Source organism: Chionomys nivalis, chromosome 2 (assembly GCF_950005125.1).
Source record: "Chionomys nivalis chromosome 2, mChiNiv1.1, whole genome shotgun sequence".
In the NCBI taxonomy this organism is placed as follows: domain Eukaryota; kingdom Metazoa; phylum Chordata; class Mammalia; order Rodentia; family Cricetidae; genus Chionomys; species Chionomys nivalis.
In genome coordinates this window covers 54,466,501-54,483,628 of record NC_080087.1, presented here as the reverse complement: position 1 = coordinate 54,483,628, position 17,128 = coordinate 54,466,501, and the positions used below count along the sequence as shown (strand labels likewise).

General features: G+C 45.9%; 1 protein-coding gene across 4 annotated transcripts in view; it reads right to left on the bottom strand.

Annotated features, from left to right (window-relative positions):
* Fyn (FYN proto-oncogene, Src family tyrosine kinase) overlaps nucleotides 1-17,128 on the bottom strand; it is a 197,593-nt gene that overhangs the window by 103,894 nt on the left and 76,571 nt on the right. For 2 of the 4 annotated variants that reach the window (XM_057794755.1, XM_057794764.1), the window contains one exon: nucleotides 8,269-8,338. Coding sequence is in view for 2 of the 4 variants with exons in the window: in XM_057794743.1 (XP_057650726.1) it covers nucleotides 5,121-5,139 (19 nt within the window). In the remaining 2 variants the exon portion in view is untranslated. Of the gene's footprint in view, nucleotides 1-5,120; nucleotides 5,267-8,268; nucleotides 8,339-17,128 lie in introns of those variants that run through there. The other 2 variants (XM_057794743.1, XM_057794732.1) reach the window with 2 other exon arrangements.

Genomic DNA, 17,128 nt, shown 5'->3' with positions numbered 1-17,128 from the left:
GAGGAGAGAAATATGTGACCTCAGACTCGGGGACGGGGGAGGCAAGAGCACTGATTAGGTTTCTCTGGGGAGATTCAAGAGAACGAACCAGCTGGTGTGACCTTGAGCCACAACACTGCCCAGGGACGGGAGACACCCAAATGCAGCTCCCTCAAAGTGAGGCTCACTGGAAGAGTAAGATGCACTGAGTTCCAGAGATGCAGTCTAAACAATACATGGCAGACATTAACGTTTCGTATATTGGGTTTACATGGCAAACAATAACGTTTTGGAGATAGATAGATAGATAGATAGATAGATAGATAGATAGATAGATAGATAACAGACAAGACAGACAGACAGATAGATTGGGTTAAGTAAAATATCAAAAACATGTTCACTGTTTTATTTTTCAAACCTGGTGTTGAGAAAAATGGTCCACAGTTTTTGTGTTGGATTCCTATTGAATGGAGCTGGTTCAGACCACAGCTCCTTCACTTGTGAGTCAGAGGGGCCCGGCTGCTGGAAGGCTCGCGTGGTCTGCAGAGACGACGAGCCATGAGATGACCTGTCAAGTCACACGTTCTCGGTACTGGCTGGCAGACAATTTCTGCTTTAGGAAGCATGAGAAGCAATGCCGAGAGATTCAAGATGATCAAGCCTAAATGGCAGGGTGCTGTCCCTCTGTGCCTAGAGGGTGGTTACTCTGTTAAATGGTGGAAGGATGAAGTCCCCGCACAACGAGGCAACATGACAGAGGCTCTTGTGTCTGCACGGTTGCCACCATCCAAAACAGAATGATCCTAGAACAACGGGGATGAGCCCCGCCAGTTCTTAGGCAGGAACATCCTGGACACGGTTCCTGGTCCGTCTGTTTTGCCCCTCCGCGGGCACAAGCTTACAGGTTTCCCCTTGCTGTGTGCTCACTGATACACACGGAGAGAACAAGAAAGCACAAATGGGTGAAAGCAAGACTTGGGGAAGTCTGAGAAGGAAAAATCCTCTAGATATTCAGAGGAAAGTGCTATTTAAAGGTGACCTAAGAATTAGCAACTTGTGAGCTTTTAATCTACTAATTCAGAAATTTCAGACTCTGATGTAAGGAAACCCAATGCCTTAGAGTGGTGGTTCTCTACCTTCCTAAGACTAAGACCCTTTAACATAGTTCTCCATGTAGTGGTGACCCCCAACCTTAGAAGTATTTTCATTGCTACTCCATAACTGTAATTTTGCTACTGTTATGAACTGGAATGTAAATATCTGTGTTTTCCGATGGTCTTGGGCAACCCCTGTGAAAGGGTCATTTGACCTCGAAACCCAACTTTCCCTTCTTCCCAAATCTAACAACCTGTAAGTCAAAACAGCATCCCAGTTTCGCTCCATTATAACAGTTTCTTACATGGAGAAGAGAACGTTAAACACAAACACACAAACAAGAAAAAAAACTTGCATTTGTGAACAGCCATAGGCAGCAGTGGTGCTGGCTGTAAACAGGCTCAGCTCCTCAGCAGTCTATACTGAAGTCAGGGCGGGTAATAGGCAGATCCGGCAGTGTCGGGCCTGCTCGCCTCGGCTCTAACAGCACCTGTTCCTTTTAGAAGTGGAGGAATTGCATTTCTCCAGCAGTTTAGGGACCTTCCCAGACGCGCAGGGTCTACAGCCTGAGGTAGGAACCGCAGAATGGGAAGCACAGCCAGAGGGGATTCTGGGCAAGAAGGTGCTGAAAGACCCTGGTTAAGCATGGCAGACAGAAGTGGCTCCATCTGAACTCCACCTTATGGTGTGTGACCTTGTGCAAATTACTTCAGCCCTCTGAATGTGTGCAAGGAGAAAGTGAAAGAAGCTGTAGGCTGTGAGAGATTTAGCTCTGTGGAAGTCACTCCTTCCTATCTTTAAGGCAAGAAAGAAAACTGTGTAGGACAATCTGTTACTACAACAAGATCTAGCAGACTATCACAGAAATCAAACATATTGTACGGCGCAGAGAATTCAGAACAAGTAAGAGGCAAAAATATCTGGCTGCCTTCCAAAACAACGACAGATTAGGGCAAAGACTATCCAGACGCTCACACCACCAGACAACTGAACATTAGGACAGGATTCACAATGTACCCAGGTGTCACAGGTGGCTCACCAACTCAAAGTACAGCCTCTTCTAGCTGGGTCTGGTTACCACCTTAGCCAACACCAAACAGCACCAAGGATGGTAAACAAACCAACATCACTTGCCCTGTTTTGTGATGTCATGTTAGACATAAGACATCACTTATGACAGATTCTTCCTATTTTAATAGCGACCCTCCAGACATGATGCGTTTTAGAAAGAGAAGAACAGATTAAATGATATCATGAAGAAGTAGCCAAGACCAGAGCATGGGTGTGTGGGAGGCAGACGGAGGCAGATCTCTGAGTCTGAGGCTACGTTATCTGACTAGTGAGCTCTAGGCTGCCCAGGGCTACTCACAGAGTGGATTCATCTCATGAGATAAAAGAGTTCTGGGTAGACAGGGAAATCCGAAGACGGACTGGGATTGGAGAACACTGACAGAACCGTGGCAGAAGAAGGCTGTTGTTCTTGGGTTAGACATGGTACAACACTTGAAACTGCAGTGTCAAGACAGTCTCTGTTTCTAGGTGGTTCAGAAAACAAATAAGATGGGTGCGATTTTTATGTATGATTGGAAGAGAATAAAGCGAACATAGTAAATAGAGAACAAGCAAGAATTTTAAGCAAATGACTTAGAGGCGTTTCTTTCTTCATTGGCTCTATCCGGCTGATAGGTTGGACACCTTTTAAAAATAACAAGTAGGATGCTAGAGAGATGGCACTAAAGTTGGGAGCATGCACTGCTCTTTCCACAGGACCTGAGTTTTATTCCCAGTACCCACACCAGGGGGCTCACAACCACCTGTAATTCCAGCTCCAGGGGGATCCTACACCTCTGGCTTCTGTACATCTGCATTCATGTACACATAAGCCCTACATAGACACAGAAACATATACATATCTAAACATAATAGAAACAAAATAAAAAAATAAAAAGTTGGGGGAGAAAGGCAGGAATAACAAGACAACCACTACCGCCTCCAAAGATGGTAGGGAGGAGATAGTATCAGCACCTCCTTCTGTGAAAAGCTGTCCACACTGACATTCAGGCTAGCTTCCCTTTCAGGGTTTTCATTCAGTATTTCTTTTATCACTTTAATGAATTTTGCATGTGCTGATTCAAGTCAACATACCAGTGTATCAGCTTCTTTGCTAGCCAACACCAAAACCAAACTCTCAACAAAGCTCTGTCAGCAGGCTGTGCTAATCCACAGGGCAGGATGAGACCTCAGACCAAATCCCAGCTCAAGACACTGGCACCTATCTCTATTAGGATGGTTTCTTAAATTTACTTTTTAAATAGTGTGCATGTATATTTCTGTCTACAGAAGCTGGGACTACAAGGGTGTTAATAACAGTACCTGGGACCTCAGGAAGAGCAAAGAAACACATGTAACCACTGAGCCATCTCTCCAAACCTTTCAGGATGGTTCAAACTGGTGAGATTAGATAAAGTCTGTGGGCAGAGCATCACTGGACTCTTATCTTTCCCCCAAACAGAAGGGTCCCATTCTTTTGTGCTGGGCAATGATGGAGGAAGAGCTGTATGGAACACTGGTTAGCCATGTCACGAAGGTGTCTGTCAATCTGTGCCCATGCACAGCATGCTGTGCTCAACTTTGGTGCACAGAGCAACAATGCACAGTCTATAGAATAGCCTGTCTGAACTCCATGCCTAGAGTTCCCAGTGAAGCAGGAATGAGGACCTTGAGGCCTTCAACCAAGAGGGCTACCTGGATCCCAACAGTGAGAGTGTGCCTGGCTTCACTGTGTGCTTGCTGTCCAGCACAGAGCTGTGCTCCTCAGCAGGGTGCTACAGATGCTGTCACAGACACACCTCTTCCCAGGCTCTGCAGGCCAGCCGGTATCCTTGTGCCACTCCCTAGAGCGTCACATATCTCCAAGTCTGCAGAGGACATCAGACACTCCCACGGCAAACATCCCCACCCCAGACAGGCAAATTCGGGAGCCTCCGAGTTTATCCAGTGATATGACTCCATCACCTGAGAACTAGTTTGGGAGGATCAAATGCATTGCGCTCTTTATAAACTTAAAGAGCTACCCGAATGGCACCTGGATACACTTCTCAGGCAAAGCTGACATGGGGCTGGCCATCTGGATCCCCAGCAGCCCGATTTCAGTCTTTTCAATCTAGTCGAACACTAGCAAAGGAAACAGTTTCTGACTCTGAAAACACTTCCCCTAAGTGAGCAAGTTGGGCTTCTATGAGTTGCTACAGATTCAAGCCACACTACGGCGTGACTTTTAGAGTGAGGGCAGATGGCAAAGCCATGGGCTATCGTAGATGAGCAGGGAAGCGTGCTGGAAGCAGCTTCACGGAATCTGGTCCAGGTTGTTGCCAAAACTACCCTGGAGTGAAAATGACACCTGTCTTGGTAAACAAGTGAGAAAGGAACAGTGGATGACCTCAGCAGCCAGGACCACAAGACGACGCAGAAGACGCCTCTCTGCCTCCTAGACTCGGGCTGGCGTCCAAAGTGACTACTCTGGACAACTCTAGCTTCTAGCACAGCACTCTCGAAAGGGGATCTTAGAGGCTGGGTCGGACTACAACATACAGAGCCTCGCGGGCTGTGAGCAATGGCTGAGAAGGGGCGGGGAATCTTGATTTAGGGCTATAAATGGACAGTTTTGCCACACTTACCCCGTATAAAACACAGAGTTTATTGTCTCTTTCACCAGTTTGCCTCCGAGACCTCTGTATGCTCCTCCAAGTTCCGCTCATTTTAAAGACAAGGATCGACAGCACAAAGTCCCTAGACCTCTGAGTCCGGCCATCTGAAATGACGCTATCAGACTTCCCTTGCCTGGCTTTCCAGAACACATTTCCACTGCGATCGTGCGAGAGGAAAGGATAAAGAAGATCAGGAAGCCAAGAGAGCATCCCACCAGAGCTTTCGGTAGGAACGTAGTCATGTGATCAACACATGTCACACCCTTTCTGGGAAGATGGTATTGGTCTGGAAGTGAGGTTGGTGTAACCTAAAATATACCACACAAAAAGCACAGTTACCTCCCAAAATAGGCCCCATAATCAAGCCAAGCCATCTCGAGAGAATTGTTCTGTGTCACAGCTTGACATATGTTGCTTTAATCTCCCAGCTTCAGCGAATGCAGCCATATTGGGGTGCGAACGTGCGCAGCCAGTCACATCTAAGCCAGACTGTGGTGTCACCGGCAAACGGATGCAAATAAACAGCCCTGCGAACCAAAATACTCGATCTCAATCATCTGTGATGAGATCCCTCTCCTCCCTAAGCACATTTCCATCACACCAGAATCACTACCCACGATTTGGAAGGAGGGACCACTCAGACTGCAACACTATCTGTCTCATCTGCAGACAAACACATTTGAGGAAGCCTGGCTGAGGTGAAGCGGAGACGGCCCCTTCTGTAGAGATGCAGAGAGCACGCTGAGAGAACCACTCTCCTGTGGGTCACAGTTCAGTACGACCTGTCTGAATTCATTAGGTCCACTTCTGCTTGGAGTCGGGAGGTAGCCTGACTCCTAACGAAGTCAGGTAGCTTCATGAAGAAGGTAGCTTCTTGGCAGCCTCTCGGGCCTCTGTATTTTGAGCCCTTTTCAGATGGTTCTATGTACATAATTTGATGTCAAAGTATCTTAAAATATAAACCCTCCACACAGTAGTAAGCACTTTAGACATTCTACCGGTTCTATCTCCATACCACTGACTTCTGGGGTCACTTTCTGGGTTTGTGCACATGTGCTGGTGTCCTATACACTGCAGGGCATTTAGCAACATCCGTCCCATCACCAGCTACCCTCTAGGAGGGCAAGGTGATCCCAGATGAGAACCTCTGTGCTCTGTGCACTTACTTCTCACTCGGACATGGCCCAGAGGTGAGAGAGAATCTTGGCTTTAGGGATCTTAAAACTTCTTGACTCATGATGAAGAATTGAAATCTGAGAAACACTCGCACCTCTGAAGATTCATACACCGCACTCCCGTATCAGTTATTAGTGCCAGGACACAGAAGATGACATCTTTGCTACTCTGAGCTCTTGGACTGCTCTTGCTCTCCTCTCAACAGCTCTGTTCTGAGAAGACTACTCAACAGAAAGCCCCTCCCCCAGACCATCACTAGGTGCTCAGTTAGAGAGTAAAGGATGAGAAGGGAGTTTAGGGTTGGGTGTCTACTGACATCATCTACAGAGGCAAGGCATTCCCAGTCAGATCCTGACAGGTAGAGAGAAAACGGTAAAGCTTTCAGGATAGGGTGAAGCGTGGACATGACATTAGACGACACGGATGTAAGGGGGAGATGGTCAGGTTAGTCCCAGAGAACGGGTAGCAGAGGAAGAGCATATGGACTTGGTGGACCAGGGTGAGTGACAGTGAGGTGATCGACCTAGACACTAAGAGCAGCAGGGAGCTCAATGAATATTTAAATGTTCATCATGTCCTTTGGTGTGTCAGGCACTGTGGTGACAGGAAGGGCTCAACTTAACTCTCTCTCTCTCTCTCTCTCTCTCTCTCTCTCTCTCTCTCTCTCTCTCTCTCTCCTGTGCAGTTCTGTAGGCTTTCACAAAAGCCTACAGTTAAATAAATACCACCACAATTAAGATATGGAACAGAAATGATCATTCTTCTCAAATAATTTCCTTGTGTCCCCTAATTGCTTATTATTTTATGTTTCATTAAGACAAAAATGGGCTCAGTACAATGATTTAATGCATGCATACAGTGTCTAATGACCAAATAGAATGAGCATTCCCAGCTCCTCAAATGTAAATACTTCTATATGCTTGGAACATTTATGTTCTTTTCCTAGTTGTTTTGAAATATATTCTGTATTGTAATAATCAGTCCTTCTGTAGCGCGCTGGAGAAACCAGGCCTACTCCCTTCTGTCTCATGCCGTATGTATCAGCAAGCTGCCTTAACACGGGCTAGCTCCTTATCCCCGAGAGGATCTCCCTTCCCTGGTTAGAGATTTTATTGAAGAGACTTTGTGGCTTTTTAGAGATTATCATAGAGACCTCCTGAGGTCATGTTCATGTCCTTGATTCATAAAACAGACATATGTGACCTTAACATCAGCACTCCTTTGCAGTTAACACGGCTGATTCTTCCCCAAACACAGGTAAAGGCTTCACCCCAAAGCCAAATTCTTGGGTCTCTATGAAACTACGTAACTATGGGGTGGGGTAAAATAAAAAAAGAAGGTTTGGAAACAAAAGCCTATACAAACCAAAAGTATCATTTCCCTCACTGCCATCACTTCTGACTAAAGTGAATGAAAACAGTATCATACTTTAACCAAAAGCTGCAACAATGTCACCATACTAGGTTGCAAGGTGGCAGGAAGGGAAGCCAAGTTAGCTATGCTTGTCTGAGAATAGCTTCTTGGGGTTCCGGAAGGAGGCCCAGGTCACAGGGGTCCCCCAGCTTACTATGCAGCAAACGACGGAGAAGTGGCTGTGGTGCCCCATGAAATCACACATGTGTGATCAGCCCATCCTGCAAGTCTTTCTGCTGAAGACACACACCTTGTGAGTGACTTAGCTTGAGGCAATGTGGTCCCCAAACAAGGGGCTCTGTCCTGCAACATGGCTGCTGTGGAGCACCTACTAAGCCCAGCACTTCTCAGTTCACTTATTCCCATAACAGTCCCGTGAAGGAGGAGATACTACCAGCCTAGGCTTGCAGAAGAATCCGAGAGGCTATAAAACAACCAATAGGTGCACAGTGCCGCCACCAACAGGGAGGTCAAGCTACTGCTCCAGGCTGGGGCGAACTTCCAGGAAGCTGTGCCCCTCACTTCCTCCCATTTCCCATTCCTCTCTCATTACAACATGCAGGCCATTGCAAATCCTCTGCTTCTGGACTTCATTGCTCCTATTACATGGCTGGCTTAGAACATAAACAATTGCCAAGGGTGTCCTGGGTTGTGCATCTGAACTTTCCCAAATCTAGACTTAGTTGATTTTAGAAAATCCTGTATCACTTAATAACATTAGCTTGAACAAGAAAAACGGCATCCGCTCAGAAAACACCAACTCAGTGCCACATTTCATTAAAAACTTTCATTTGAAGTTCTGTGCAGATCCGAAAGATACGCAAAGAAGGGCAGTGGCTTCCCCTCATTGACACCATTTTATAACTAAATGCATAGAAATAAACATGACAACACTTACCCAAATTTCCACCAACTATCGCAAACTTTATATACACCACATGTCTTCTAAACCACGGGTAGGACCGGCTCTGAAAAGACAATGCAAATGAACACCTTAGTCACAATCCATTTTAAGCTGCCCCCGTATGCATTCTCTGCCTCCTCACCTGGCCCCTCCTCACCAGGCGGGGCACCCATTCCTGTAGCAGCACACTTGCTACCAGCTGCCCCTTTGCCGTGCACAGGAAAATGAAACCAATTTACAGATTATCTCAGCACACACTAATAAGAAAATAAAAATCTGTGAACAACTGAATCAATGAGAAACTGCACTTACAAATACAGGAATTTCCCATCCTTTACAACAACCAAAGAAAGGTAAGAGAACAGTGGGGAAATACCTAAGATTAAACTCTACCGTTTTCCCCTAGAGCCAATTCCTCGCCTTCTTCTGGGAGGTCCCAGGCTACCTTTTTCTCTACAGTGGATCTTATCTGGCTAGCTGTAAACCGGGAATTGTGGTAATCAACCTCACAGTGTCACATACAGGACACAGAGAGGCTTAGGACAGCAGCAGACACATAGTAAGTGCCCAGTGAATGGAAGCCTGGCCCACATGCTCCTTGTTGCCCCAGCCTGAGACCTGACATGGGTTCTCACCTCTTCTGCACACCAGGCCCCCGCCCTGCTGCTGAGCCCACACCCAGGCTGAGACTCACTTTTCTTCCTTCTCTCTGGACACTCTATCCAGTCTGCTTCAAGCCTGAATTGCAGAAAACCCATGCCCAGTCTCCAGTCATCCCCCACCCCACAGCCCACTACGCCAACTCTGCCTGCAAAGCGCTTCCCCAAACACTTTTCTTCAGAAAACCTGCCTCCCATCCCTATCACCCACATGTTTATCTAGGAGCTTACATACTTGTTTCTGCTTTATTCCCACATGGTGTCAACCTGGCAGGAAGCAGCGGCCACCTCGCCTGCTGCTGCTGGTCCTATACCAGGCCTGTGCCTCTCCTGGTCCCTTTTGTTCCACCCCTACTAGTTAGTAAGAGGCCCAGGTAGTTTCCTGGGCAGGAGCTCTTTGCCTTTCTGAACTACCACAGTCTACAGAATTTTTTCAGATTTCTAAATGGAATTTTTATTGTTGTTACTGCTTGTTTGTTTTTCTGGAATGTCTTTAAGTGCTTGAAATTAGCATATGAAATGCAAAGAATTTAAGCCACAAAATGCATCCATATTCAGTTATCAAAATATTTCAAAGTTACATACTGAGACGGTTTCAAAATAATTTAACAAAACTGAGATGGATTTCCTTTAGTATTTAAATGTTTTTCTGCAAAAACTAAATGCCATTTTTAAGTATCCTTAAATGAAAAATTATATTTCATGATATCCTTGATTGTAATATAACATAAAAGCATTCAAAGTTCTATTCATACTCTATTCTATACAAAGCTAAAACTATTCCATAATAAAGAGAAACTCTGGATTTCAGTTCGAGGTTAAGGAAAACGAGGACTAACCCTTGAATTCCAGCCATGTCCTCAGTCCCAGAACACCGGCTTTAAGCCTTCCCCCTAATTCTCATTATCTTTCGCTGTCTTGATTTTCCTAATTTGGCATTACCTTAAAGTTTTGTTTTTCTGGTCTTTTAAATTGTATTTTGATATAAGACATATTTTAAGTTCTAAGGATTTTAACATTTAAGCATTTAACTCTGTATTCTTTTTTTTTTTTTTTTTTTTTTTTTTTAAATAATGCTCTCCCCTACCACCAGCCCGGGAAGAGAGGCACTCATCAGTAGTGTCTGGATCAATCAGTGATTAAGTACACCGATTGTATAAGCTTGGCTAATATTAAAATTACCACACCTCACCGGGTGGTGGTGGCGCATGCCTTTAATCCCAGCACTTGGGAGGCAGAGGCAGGTGGATCTCTGGGAGTTCGAGGCCTGCCTGGTCTACAAGAGCTAGTGCCAGGACAGGAACCAAAAGCTATTGAGAAACCCTGTCTCGAAAAATAAAAAAAAAAAAAAAAAAAAAAAAATTACCACGCCTCTCTTTGGCAGCCTATGAGGCCCTAAATATGTAGAAATATGTAGATGGACACCTCAGCATTCTATATTTAGATTACGAATGACTGAAGTTAGGCAACAAAATGTTCCCTTCCCTTTAGAGTGGGTGCTTCATCTGCGTTGCTGACGGACAGGTCTCTGGGAACAGACCAGTTGTTCATAACTGAGAAGTAACGCCCTAGAGCCCAGAAACAAGTACAACCCTGGGCTTCGTGGAGCATCAAGTCCGGCAACTTCTGTCAGCTGGTCCAGAGCAGGCAGACTCTTTCCACCCCCCAGAGTCTTGCCCAGGAAAGAATGGTGAAACTATGCTGGCAAGACCAGTTAGCACCACTTGGCATCTACTAGAAACTGGACCAAGATCTGACTTCCTGCCAACCACACAGACGTGAAGCTGTGGTGCTGGGGCAGGGAGACCAAGCAGATGAAATGGTGAAATCCCACACACTTTTTTCGCCATGGTCCCAGGAGTGATGTCTCTGCATGGGAGGCCAGAGATGGCGACCCTGGTGACCACACTAGGTAGGTGTTTTCAACATCTGGCCACATGCTTCATTCCAAGCCCCACAGCATCTGTGATGATGACTCATGACAAACAAGACTATCCATATTATCCTCTTTCCTAAGAGAATCTTTTGCCAAAAACAAACAAACAAACAAACAAAAAAAAAAACAGGACAGTTCTCCCTTTTCAAATGAGGGAGACATAATGATTTTCTCCACTGAAAACCAGCAATCAGGGCACAGTGGCCACTGCTTTGGCAGAAATTTACCACTGGCAGAATTTTTCACACCTAACATCATGTCAAGTGATTCTTAGGAGTGTATTCTTCTCCAGTAACTCCCAAGGCTGACGAGCTTCTACTGTTAGATCAGGGGTGGACTTGGCACATAACCCTCTTTATACTTAAGCACATCTATTTCCATTTCATTAGGATTGCAATACATGATCTTAGTTACCAGTAAAAGTAATTGAAGGACGACAAACAGGTGATTTGACTACAGTACCTTCCACTTCTTGAACTGCAATGTGTGTGTAGTTACAAAGGAGTAATACTGTTTTTGTGGGTACTCTCACACAGTAGTGGGTAGCCCTGTGTACTTTCTCTAAGATTGTTGTAATAAGAGCGGTGGGGCTGCGTCCCCGGCACCTGGCCGCCCGCATGGCTTATGCCCCAAAATAATTACACGGAAACTGTATTCTTTTAATCACTGCCTGGACCATTAGCTCCAGCCTCTTATTGGCTAGCTCTTACATATTGATCTAACCCATTTTTAATATTCTGTGTAGTACCACGAGCTGGTTTACCAGGAAAGATCTTAACCTGCGTCTGTCTGGAGTGGGAGAATCATGGTGACTCCCTGACTTGGCTTCTTCCTCCCAGCATTTTGTTCTGTTTACTCCACCCACCTAAGGGTTGGCCTATCAAATGGGCATAGGCAGTTTCTTTATTAATTAACCAATGAAAGCAACAGATTAATACAAGACCCACCTCCATCATAAGATACACCACAGGCAGTGTATGACTTCTGAGTTAAAGGCAACATTTTCAATACACACTGTGAACAGGTATTATCAATACAGGGTTATCCTTTCTTCTTCCTAATGTAACCCTTAAACATCCTTTACCAGCCATGGAGCCTCAAGAGCAGGGGACAACGATTTCCCTGGGGGTGGGCATCTGAATGGCTTAGAGCCTGGGAGGACACCGACCCTCTGACATGAGCATCACGTGGACACATCCAGGAGTGTCAGCCCTCAGGCTTCACTCAAACAAGCTTTCCCAGGTGATGGATGTGTATACTAAGGTTGGAAAGGCCCTGACTCAGTGGACCCCCAGACTCTCGTCAGTGACTGGGTCAAAAATAAACATGGCCCCAATACAGGCCGATGAGACAAGAATGTTTTGCTAGGAACATCTCACTCTTCTGAGAGAATCTCTGTCTTGCCCACCGCTGTGTGTGTACAAAGTCTGAGATTTCCATGTCTCTTTTGCTGTAGCCACTGGAGACGGGGAAAATTCTGGAAAGCAGAGTTTAGGACTGCAATACCTGATTTCCCAACACATTCCTCAGTTTTTAGGTCTCCCTGAGTGGGGTAGGTGAGTGTTAGCTCTACAAAACGTTTTAAGAAATTGGTCCCAAATAAATGTTGTGAGAGGGAGAGGATAGCAAGGCTGAGCTCCTCACACTCTGAGGAGAGCAGAGCAGCACTTGAGAGGCTCATTTTGTTCAGGAAACCGACCCAGTGGTGCTCCGGTTATGATGACCGTCTCATTTGTGCATCTCCAAGTCAGCTGGATTCAATCTTCCAGAGGAAATGCTGAACACTTTCCAAATTATCTTAACCAGAGTGGTCAACAGTTGCCTTCCCAAGCAGTCACACGGATGTCATTTCCTGCAAAGACAATGGGGGACTAATTGCTCAGCCTGGGCCTCCAAAAGGGAAGGTATGTAATTACTGAAGGGTAAATAAAGAAGAGTCTGGGGCTCTCAGAGTCTGTTTCTAGATCTGCTCCAATTACTTATGGAACTGGGACCGGCGATCTGGTCTGGAAAGATCTGAGGGGCAGTAACATGTGCAGGTATGTATACCCCTTTACATGTCCCTGGTTCTCAGTGAAGACTTTTCTGAGAAAAGCAAATAGACCAGCCGTTACTCAGAACCACATGTGGCTTTAATATAATTTTGATCCACATGTAGGAGTTACGTATAGTTGTGGAGAATGGCAACGTCTCAACGGACATCTTCAGTATCCTAGCTTGGTAGCCACACTGGGGAAAAGGGCTATTCTGGGTTTGTATTGGTGTTGGGTTTGTCACGGCGACCTGATGAGAATGAATTTTCTGTCAGGGAGTGAGCATGCTGACTACCTCACAGAATGTCTGCCCAGCTTCTCCCTCACAAGCTCTTTGCCCCTCAGCCCCCTTTTGCTTTCTCTTTCCTGCCCTCCTTTCCACTTCCAGCTTCCCCAGTTCCCAAGAGCATCCCGTGCAATGAATTTCAAACTACATTACTACCATTCTTGTTCCTGGCTCGTGAGCTACCTTTAGCTGTAGGGAAGGAACTCTCTTGGCCACTGCTCTGTTCGCAGAGCTTGTACAGTAGCTGGCATGGAATCACAGCATCTGCTGAACGAGTAACCAAAGGCCTCCCTGGACTGATGATGTCTCATAGGAGCTCAGGTTACTTCCTAGCTCTGGCTTCTCTTCATCCACCTTACTGCCGTATATTAATATCTGGGCACAGGCTGCTTAGGTCCCAACTAGGTGTCATCTGGGAAGGACTTATAGCCTGGACCAAGCTTTGCAAGTGAGAAATCACATTCACTGTGGCCAAGAAGCTTGCTAGCAAGAAGTCTTCTAACTGGAGAATAGGAGAGATGGGAGCGTTACCCAGGCCGCTGAGCCAGGGCTCTGGCTAACCAGCTCGACACTAGTGCAAACGCGTACAACAAGCTCACAAGGGAACTTAATGGGCAGCAAGCATTCAAAAGTATTTATTGACTGTTTGAATAAATCAATGGGTCTCATGCATGTAACAAGGGGTGTCTCTTACAGTGGGTGCCCTCCCCCCAAAAGTTAAGGAATGGATATGACATGGGAAGCTGCTGTCTGTTCTAGGGTAAGGGGAACAGCTGGAATCCAGACTTTGTCCCACAGGGTCACTAAACCACATCCATCCAGGAACTGCTGGGCCTGTGACATCGCTAGAAAAATCTCAAGATAAAACAAAAACAGTAAGTAAAACACAACCAACCAACCAAACAAACAAACAAAAAACCCAGCCACCTATTATTTACAAGGTTAAACACAAGCTCTGCTCTTAAGAAGCAAAGAGGAGGGCTGACAGGGAGATGGGTGCATTCCTGTCCCTTTCTTTTCTCAGCTCTCCTCTGACTGACTGCTGCTGTTATGTGTAGCATGAAGTAAAGGCTGGCAGCTTATGTGCACAATAACAAGGGATCCCACACTCAGCCCCGACTCCCCCAGCTACAGTCGTCTCTGAAGTGCTACAACTAAATTGTCCGAAAAATCCGAGCTCCAAACTATTGAAAAATACACTAAACAAGCAGCAAGCACACAGACAAAGCCGCACCCACTGCCAGAACCAGGATGGTTCTCCAGGGAAGCAAGCCCACTGACTGACTCTACACTTCCTCCTCCTCCTGGGTGGGGGTGGGGCGATTAACGGGGTGTTTGGGGAAGGACTCACTGACCCTGTCAGCTAACCCTCCTGTCATTTCTGGCTTTCCTCCAACAAGCTGTACGAACTCAAGCAGGGCTGTGGAGGTTGCTTTATGATTTTTTGGAGTGGGAGTAAATAGCAGAGAGATGAGGAGGAGGAAGAGAGAGGAGAAGAGCATGGGGCGCTAGGCCAGCAGGAAGGAAGTACTGACCGCAGACTAAGGGGATATGAGGGTCAAACTACAAAAGCTGGATGCTCCTTTTAATGCAAGTACCAGGAAGAGACAGCAGAGGCTCACTGTGAGCTAGACGTCGCAAAATCAGTCAAGAGCAGATTCCTGAGACTGTGAAGTCAGACTGGAGAAACACAGGTTGGGGGTTCACTGCACTCAGGCATGGCTGTTGTGCAATGAGTGGCTGAGCCAAGGGAGTGCTGCTCCCACCATCAGAACCTCCAGCAAAGCCCGAGCAATAAAAATATTGACATAATTTCATATTCTTATTACTATATTGAAATCTATAGATTAAGGGCACTCTACTCATTTAGGGTTAGAAATAAATGAAGTAAAAGTCACTGGAACTGGATTACCTGTCTAGCGTGGGGTGGATTTTGAGTCTCTAAAACTCGTTAGAATAAAATATATGTGTGCTATCACCCCATCTTTCTTGCCAATCCTGAAAGCACATCAGGCAGCAGGTAGAACAAGAAAACGAAGCAAATCCTGTTTTATAGCAAATGTGAACTGTTTCTGAGCTGCCCTTTTAGGTCGAGCTATTTCTAGGATGCGCAATCCGGTCAGGATCAGACACACTGCACTGCTCTGATACACCCGCACCTGCTGAGCATGTCCCCTCGCTCCCCTGAGGAGACACCCGGGGTGGCTCCAGGGACGGCTGAGGAAGGCACTCCGCGTAATTTCACATCCAGCTCAGAATGGAGGTAACAGCGAATCACGCAGAACCTGAGGTGTGGGTGGTGACCATATCAGGATTGGGAGTAGATGGAATGTTTTTAAAAAAATCTTATAATTTTAAATTTTCTTTTTTAGTACCAGGACCCAGTGTGTCTCTCACAGACCCAGAACACACACACACACACACACACACACACACACACACACACACTTTCAGGGCTTATACTAAATTCTCATAACTAAACAGTGGAACAGACCAGTTTTCCCACAGAACCATCTCCAGGCCAAGGGCACTGACAACTAGAGATCTAGTTCCCCACCTGATCCAATACCCAAAGCTGAGCCCAGCGTCACTTATAGCCCATGTTAAGGTTCTCAGTTACAGCATTGATTATCCAACATTGTGCTAACTTCTTCTATACTAAGAGCTTGTTTTAACCATCCCAGAAGAGGCCACATTTTAAACCAACAAACCTCCCATAAAAAACAGAATGTCTGAAGTACTTGTTTTATTTACCCAGCTCTGGAATCAATGAGATTAATTTAAGTCTCAGCCCTGTTAAGTTTAGTAAACTTGGGGGGGGAGGGACCCTTAATGGCGTGAATACAAAGCAGAAGCTTTCCTTCTTTCCTTCTAACAAATCTTCATCAAAAGACAACCTATTACCAGGACTGGAGAGATGGCCCAGTTGGGAAAAGCTTGGGACCAGTGGGGAGGAGCTTGGGACCAGTAGGGGAGGACTTTGGGTCCAATGGGGGAGGAGCTTGGGACCAGTTGGGAGAAACTTGGGATCAGTGGGGAGGAGCTTGGGACCAGTGAGTAGGAGCTTGGGACCAGTTGGGAGGAACTTGGGACCAGTTGGGAGGAACTTGGGACCAGTGGGGGAAGAAGCTTGGGCCTAGTGGGGAGGAGCTTGGGACCAGTGGGGAGGAGCTTGGGCCCACTGGGGAAGAGCTCTCTGAACAAGCAGGAGGACTGAAGGATTACAACACATGGAAATCTTGGGGCTCTTTAGACATCAATTCTCTCACAAATTGAACCTTTAATTTAATTTTAAATAAAAAAGACAGCTGGTACTTTTTTTTCCTGTAATGAATCAATAAACAGAAATTATCAGGAAATACAAAGGATCAAAAGAAAGAAAAATCCTGAAAAAGAAAACAAGACTTTATCAGATATGGAGATTCACTATAGAATAACAGTGGTCATTTGGACATGGACAAACAGTCATTTGTACATGCACACTCAAATAGACCAACAAAATAAAACAGTCTAAAACAGACAAAGTACACGGTGCTGGGTTCACTGAAGGTATTAAGTTGACTCTCCCCAAAAGATATGCTGAGAAATCCAGACATCCAAGGACCTCACAATGTGAACTTACTTGGAAACAAGATGGCTGAAGATGTAGAGAATATAGAATATGTATATAGAATAGTAAGTTCTGGACCCAGTGGAATGTTTATTTATTTATTTATTTAGTGCCTTAAATAAGAAGGAAATGGACCCAAAGAGACCCCCAGGGAAGAAGGCCATGTACTAAGGGAGACCAGGATCCGAGTGCTGCAGCAGGAACCCAAGGAGTGGGATCAAGGAAGACCTGCCAGTCTCCCCCGCAGCAAGCAGAGGGCTCTCCCCACCAAGCTTCAGGAGGCACTGCCCTGCTCACCCCTCAGGAGTCACTGTCCTGCTCACCCCTCAG